At 36.0% G+C, this 7,128-nt stretch overlaps 1 protein-coding gene across 1 annotated transcript in view; it reads left to right on the forward strand.

Moving 5' to 3' along the window:
- The window catches only part of LOC104530552 (S-adenosylmethionine synthase-like), a gene marked incomplete at its 3' end in the record, with an annotated part of 9,948 nt that extends 3,289 nt beyond the window's left edge, over positions 1–6,659 (forward strand). Inside the window, exons 2-4 of the mRNA XM_010175179.1 lie at positions 3,831–3,908; positions 4,712–4,834; positions 6,547–6,659. Coding sequence (XP_010173481.1) covers positions 3,831–3,908; positions 4,712–4,834; positions 6,547–6,659 — 314 coding nt within the window. The remainder of the gene's footprint in view (positions 1–3,830; positions 3,909–4,711; positions 4,835–6,546) is intronic.
- Between the last annotated feature and the right edge of the window lie 469 nt (positions 6,660–7,128).

Genomic DNA, 7,128 nt, shown 5'->3' on the forward strand with positions numbered 1-7,128 from the left:
TTTCCAGTAAGTTGATGCTTGCATGTCTTATATCTAGCATTATATATACTTAACAATATCTAACATTATATATACTTCATAATGCACACAATATTTCAGTAAACTGTGTATTGAACAAAGAGAACAGATGTACAGATATTTAAACAGTGTAGTGTTAATATTGAAGTACCACTGCAGTTATCAATTAGCACTCCTCGAGAGTGTAGTGTAATACAGCACAATTCAGCTATTCTAAGTCTTTCTAGTGAAACTTTTTTTGGTAGAAAGCTTGTTTTTTGATGAAGTGCTCATGATAAGTATTTGTGTTTCATGACTGTTTTAATTTTTTACCAGAAAACTGAGAATTTCTCAGTTTATCATATTTTGAATACATCATTTCCCATTCTAGTTTAATATTTTTTTCATATCATTAAAAACATATAAAAATAACATATCACTAAAAATACTAAATTTTGCTTAGACCATCACAAGTTTTTAAGAAAATCAACCTTACCTTTTGAAATGTCCAATGTTTATTATATTTACTACACCATCAAAGCCAGAAGTGTGGTTGTACCTGTTTGTTGTGCTTCAAAGGGCAGAGCTTTTTTGAATTAAGTTTTCAGTTGTTACTGCTGTTCACAGATTTTGTGTATGTGTGTGGTGAATCCATGAAACTGAATTCTTGCAGAGGTCTTGAGAATTTAGAGATGTCACAGCCTGTGTTAGGTTATAACAGTCTAGATTAATATAACAAACTTAAGTTCAACTGTCTGAAAAATTGTGAAGCTCCTTCTAATTAGTTGAGGTCACCTTTGTTGCTGAATGCTTCCTTTACTTCGTAGTTTAACAACTGGGCATTTGATTAGGTTTATCATCAGTTTCCCTAGACTCATTCATTCCTTTTATAGTCGGTAAGAGCTTTTTATGGCTAATTGGCATCTGGGCTGTAAGTCTGGGTCTGTAGGATGATTTTATTTCATTAAAATAAATCATGGTTATCTAATACTTTCCTGCTCAGTCAAGAAATCCTCAGCCTAGACATCCCTTTTGCAGTATTTATCCTATTGGATAGTAATTCACTACATGAAGGTATGCATGAACTGAATTCTTATCTATTATCTAATTTTTTTTTAGATGATAGTGCCTCACCAGAGATGGTCCATTATGCGTTCCTTGCTTCCAAAAAAGAAGGAACAAAAAAAGGAAGAAAAAAATGGACAAACATATCCTGTCATGTTCAGCAGCTAAAAAGAGAAATGGGAGGGTTGAGATGAGAAATTTAAATAACAGAATGAAGGGTGCACAAAGCCTGCTAAGCATTGCTAAAAATAGAACCTCTGGTTTTATTTTACACCAGAGACATTTACTAATAGACATGCTTCTAATTTAATGCATAATCAGCCAATCATCCAGCTAGATATCTCTTTCCTGTCTTGATAGATATATCTTTATCTGTATTTGGATCTAGTTGCACTAGAACTGCTGGTTGTTGCACCAACAATCAGATATTACATGAATTCTCAAACTGATTTGTCTCAGCCTATTTTAATCTAAAGGTATGTTAGCAGCATAGTAGATTAAATTATTCTAATTTATTATTTTAATTGGTTAAATTCTCACATACATTTTAAAGAGTAGAAGAGACCTCTGATATATACTCTGGTCTAACCTTCATACACAGGTGATAATATTTTGTGCAAGAATTCTTCAAACATGCTGGTAAATTATGGCTTAATTTCATTCATAGCTTTTAAAAAGATACCAAATTTTCATCTAGAGATTTGAAGGAGTAAGGAATCCTGTATGAATGGTTTCAATGGCTCTCACCCTTTAAAGATTTTCCTTGTTTAATCCATATCTGTCTCTTTCATTTCTAGCTATCAACTATATTACTGTCCATCAGACAAAACCTTTTTTCTCTATTTTTAGGTTCTTGGAGACTGTGATCCCAATGCTTGTAAGATTTCTTCTAGTAGGCCTTTCCTTCACCCTTTCAAAACTAGATTGAGCTTGATTGATTTCATCCTGTAAGACAGACTTTTCTGGTTTGGGGGCAATCTTCTGTCCTAAACCTTCCTGTAGCTTCTTAACGTCAAATCCATGAAATACTGTAGTTACTAATGATACCAGATAGGTGCCGTGAGGAGAAACGAGGATGAATTAATCATATAGAATTACCTGTACTCTTCTTGAATGTTTTGGAAATAATGCATATAATACCCCTGTATGTGCCATACAGGGAATGTAGACAAACATGGGACACTGGTATCTAATGCAGGTGAGACATGCTTCATGTGGAGCAAGGGCAGGGATAAAGGTTGTTCCTGGCATAGAAACTCTGAGTGGTGAAAAGACAACTACAAAGCAGTCCCGATCAGTAGGAGTTTACTGCAGGGCATTGGACCTGCCCTAAGAAGGCTGTCCTATCCCAGTTCCTCTGTTGTCCCATCCAGGTAATCAAAATTTGCATATTTTCATCAATATTTTTTGCTTTTATGCTTGAAAATATGAGTATATTTCCATACAAAAACTGAAACTTTAAAGAGAACAAGCAGATACATTTTAATCAAGTCCTGCCACCTTTGTCCCCAGTCTTGCTAAACAAGGTTCATTTGGACTTCTAACTAAATTGCAAGAATGATGTCTGATTCCTGTTTGGTAATAATTGTCCCAAATTAGTAATCCATGTACAGTTCTTGTGAGGCTGAAAGTTCCAATGCAGCCTACATTTGCCAATTGTATTTTGTGTTAGCTTTTTTTTTGTGTTTAAGTGGTTAATATGGGAGATAAGAGTGTCAGAATCGCATTAGTTCTCTAGTCTTTGATGTGTCCTTCTTAGCTGGATGTACACCTTCCTCGTGAAAATAAATGAGAATTTATTTTAACTTGAAGTTAAATGTATTAAAAGTCTCTAATGACATACTCTTACAAAACATTGCTTTCCAACAGATTGTGTTGCAAATGGCAAGGCAGGAGATTAATTTTGCCACACAGCATGTTACAGCAACATCTAAACATAGTAAAATTAAAATAGATGAGGAAAATTACCATTTTCATGTGGAAGGCATTGTTATGGATGCTGCCCTTTTGTATTTACTAGATTAGCTACATTATTTGATTAAGATTCATTATTCATCAAAAAGGTAAGAAAAGAAAGAAAAAGATAAAATATGATAAACCTGAGCTGAAGTCTTGGATTTGTGATGTAACTGAGGATGTACTCAAGATTTACCTCAGGCAAACTTCAGTTGGTAACCCCTTGTTGCTTATGTGTGTGCTATTCACTCCCCTACCTTAGGTGGGTTGCAGGGGTTATGATGGCACTGCAAGATGGTAGGAAGCAGTGAGAAGTGTCAAACCTGAAACAGGCACTTGACTCTGAGCTGCACATTATCTGTCTGAATCTAAACACTTTCTCTGGCTTTGCCAGCAGTGTTGGTCAGGTATATTCTAACTTTCTGTTGTGGAGATGGAAGTTGACGGTAGAATATCATCTTTTTGTTAGAATTCTACTGATGTAGAGTGCATGCTGTATTGGCTTGTGGTGTTAGAGAAGGAAAAGGCTGGGAGTAAAGCCTCTTAGAGTCTCAGATAATTCTATGCATAACATCCTGGTTTCACACTTAAGTGCAGAAAAGTATGGGTGAAGTTGTAGTCATTGTTAGTTTGCACTAGTAAGTAAATCCCCCATTGTATCTACTTTGCTTGCAAGATGTTTCATATGTCTTTCCATTTGGCTAGCTTAAATACTCCAGTAATAAGCAATAAAAGAATTCCTTGCTGAAACACCTACCTCTTCAAAGTGTATTCAGTGCTATGGTTTTGAAACCAACTTTGATGTCTTGCAGATAAAATCTGCGATCAAATCAGCGATGCTGTATTAGACGCCCATCTCAAACAGGACCCAAATGCCAAAGTTGCTTGTGGTAAGTTGTTTGCTACTTTGCTTTAAGTTGTCACCCAGTCACCAGTCATTTGCTAAAACATTTTACTGTCAAAAAATAACATAAGAATTACAGTCTTCAATAGAAGGAGAGATGAGAAGAAACAGTAAAAGTTTATATAAAAACTGAAGCCTAAGCAAGCTGTAGGATAGTCAATTTTGTGTGTGGACTGAATTTTTGTGAGAGAAACAGATTGGACTTCATTACAGTGGATTTTCAAAAGAATATTTGTAAGTTTTGTTGAAAAGTTCATTTACTATATTTAATAAAGTACTAATTTTTCAGTACTCTTCCCCATTACTGCTTGTTTTTTGAAATCTCTTCAGAAAGAGTTGTACCATTAACCCTCAGGTCATTACCCTAATTCATATATTACGTAAATAAATCCCATCTTCAGATTCCTCCTCCTGGGACTGGAGGAAAGTTTTCAAAATAGTTGACCACTAGTGAATTTTATTTAACCACAGTATGTATCTTAGAGTGATTAAATGGTTTTAGAAATCACAGCTTAATGCTACATTTCCCTAAAATCTGGGCATGTCACTGAATCATGCTCACAGTCTTGACTTTCCCATTTGTAAATTGGACCTATTAGTCTTTTCCTTTCACATATGGTGAATATGAAAAGAATTTGTTGTAGAATGAGCTAATATTTCAAAAAATATGTATAGAAAGGACTTATACTGTATATACCCAGTAGGTCTCTCAAAATAATCATCATCATTAGTTTTGTCTTGTGGGCTGTTATTCTGCTTTAGTAATCCTGTTTTCATCTCTCTTTTCAGAGACAGTATGTAAGACAGGAATGGTGTTGCTCTGTGGGGAGATCACATCTCGTGCTATTGTGGATTATCAGCGAGTTGTCCGAGATGCAATTAGACATATTGGCTATGATGATTCAGCTAAAGGTTGGTGGAAAAAATAATGAAATCCTTGAAGAGCAAGCAATAGGCAACTGCAAAACAGGTCTGTCACCACTTCCATATATGGGCTTTAGCAAGCCTTATAAAAACTGAATATCCTGTCTGAAAGCTGCTCACGCGGTCCTACATGATACACTTTCTGACTTTATCCTAATAAGCAGAAAAACCATTATATGTTAGTTAAGACTGAAAGGGGTAGGCAGAATATAGTTTGAACTGTGGTATTAGGCCAGAACAGTTAACTGCAACTTGAGCTACAGAATCTACCAGTCCTTCAAACTTGCAAGAACTCGACTCTTGGTTATTCATTTGACAAGACAATTGATGCACCTTGGTGTGAAAGAGAGGGAAGAGGCCTAGGGTGTTTTTTTTTTGGTGTTGTACCATTATATACTTGTATTGTGGTAGCATCTAGAATTCCCAGGTGTAAGGCAAGTTCTCACTGTGCAAGGTGCTCTGTTAGCTCTGAACTCCTCCTACACTGAGGAGTGTGCAGTCCAAATCCAGTTTGTGTAATGTACAAATGATAAAAAAGACAAAATGCTTTATAGACCAGATACATTTCACCTTCTGGTTTGCTATGTATCTGTTTATACATTACAAATATTCCAAGTATCCTCTTACAGTTAAGTGTATCTTTTAAGAGCTTTTGGTTAAAAGTTGTTTCTTGCTGTCCTTAATTTGCTATTGAATTTACAGGGAGATTGTGGTGGGAGAATATTATAGCAGCACATCTGTAGGTTGCCTCCACCATCACATAACAGCAGTGCTTTCAGAAAATGCTGGGAATTCTAGTAGGTCATAAATCTCCTTTTTATTCTAACTGCCAAAAAATGATAAGGGGAGATGCAATGACCCAGTAAAAAGCAATATCTATTCAGAAGAAAAACAAAAATCTAAACCAAACTATTGCACACAAAAATACAATTTTCTTCTCTACATAGCCTACTTAAAAGAGGGTGAAGAGCATTCTTCAAATGGATCATATGCATATGGACATGTATATATGTTGTATTGGCTGAACATGAGTTTGATCAGCAGCTACCAGTAGCTACAATTCTAGGAAAGGTTGGATTTGGAGAGAAGCAAGTTACTATTAATATACCTAGGAACAGGTGGAGAATTTTGCCACTATCTTCTGTAAGTCTTTCAATTTCTTTTTAAAACTTTCCTTTTGGTCTTTGAAAGTAATGTAAACTAAATTCCCACTTCCAGATTTTCTCTGAGACTTGAATCTGTTTGTTTTTTTTTTTTTCTCTCTGTTTGTAGCTCTCATACAAACTCCCATGAGAGATTTAGGTACTGACACTGCTTTATGCGTGTTATAAATAATGTATCAGAGAGGAGACCCTGCAGTTGCTGAAAACATCAGCTCCCAGGAATTTACGTAGAGGTTTTAAATACTTTTTATTTGGGAGAGGCTGATTATTTACTTTTTTGACTAGTTTTCTGCAGTTAACAGTTCATAATCTAAATTGTCTTGGCACAGGGTATCAATGCAAGAGAAAACAAGCAGTAACAAGCAAAGGTTTTAAGTGTTGTATTGACAAAAAAATTAACTAAAAATAGCAGTTAGGTTGTGAGTTCTGAATGCAGTATCCTTCAGAATTAAATGTTTTTCATATGGTTCAATTTCCATATTTTTCCTTGATTGTGACAGCAAAAGTTAATTTGCTGCTATTCTTTTTTCCAAATAGGCTTTGACTACAAGACTTGTAATGTTTTAGTGGCACTGGAACAGCAGTCACCTGATATTGCCCAAGGTGTTCATCTACACAGGGATGAAGAGGATGTTGGTGCTGGAGATCAGGTAGACTGACATCACATCTAAAATATTAGAGCTTTTTGAATGGAAAGTTTACCCCATCTCATTGCCCCATTTTCAAAATCAAAACCTATATGAAGATCTCCACACTTCTATCTTCAGCTAGCCCAGAAAAAAACCCATACTTTTATAGTTGGAAGTTCTTTGAGGGCAGACTTTTGCCTGGTGTTTCACAGAATCACAGAATCACAGAATGTTGGGGATTGGAAGGTACCTCAAAAGACCATCTAGTCCAATCCCCCTACCGGAGCAGGAACCTAAATGAAATTACACAGGAAGGTGTCCAGGCAGGTCTTGAATGTCTCCAGAGAAGGAGACTCCACAACCTCCCTGGGCAGCCTGTTCCAGTGCTCTGGCACCCTCACTGTAAAGAAGTTTCTTCTCAAGTTTAAGCGGAACCTCCTGTGTTCTAGCTTATACCCGTTGCCCCTTGTCCTACCGCTGGACACCACTG

This window comes from Antrostomus carolinensis, unplaced genomic scaffold (assembly GCF_000700745.2).
Source record: "Antrostomus carolinensis isolate BGI_N321 unplaced genomic scaffold, ASM70074v2 scaffold52609, whole genome shotgun sequence".
In the NCBI taxonomy this organism is placed as follows: Eukaryota; Metazoa; Chordata; class Aves; order Caprimulgiformes; family Caprimulgidae; genus Antrostomus; species Antrostomus carolinensis.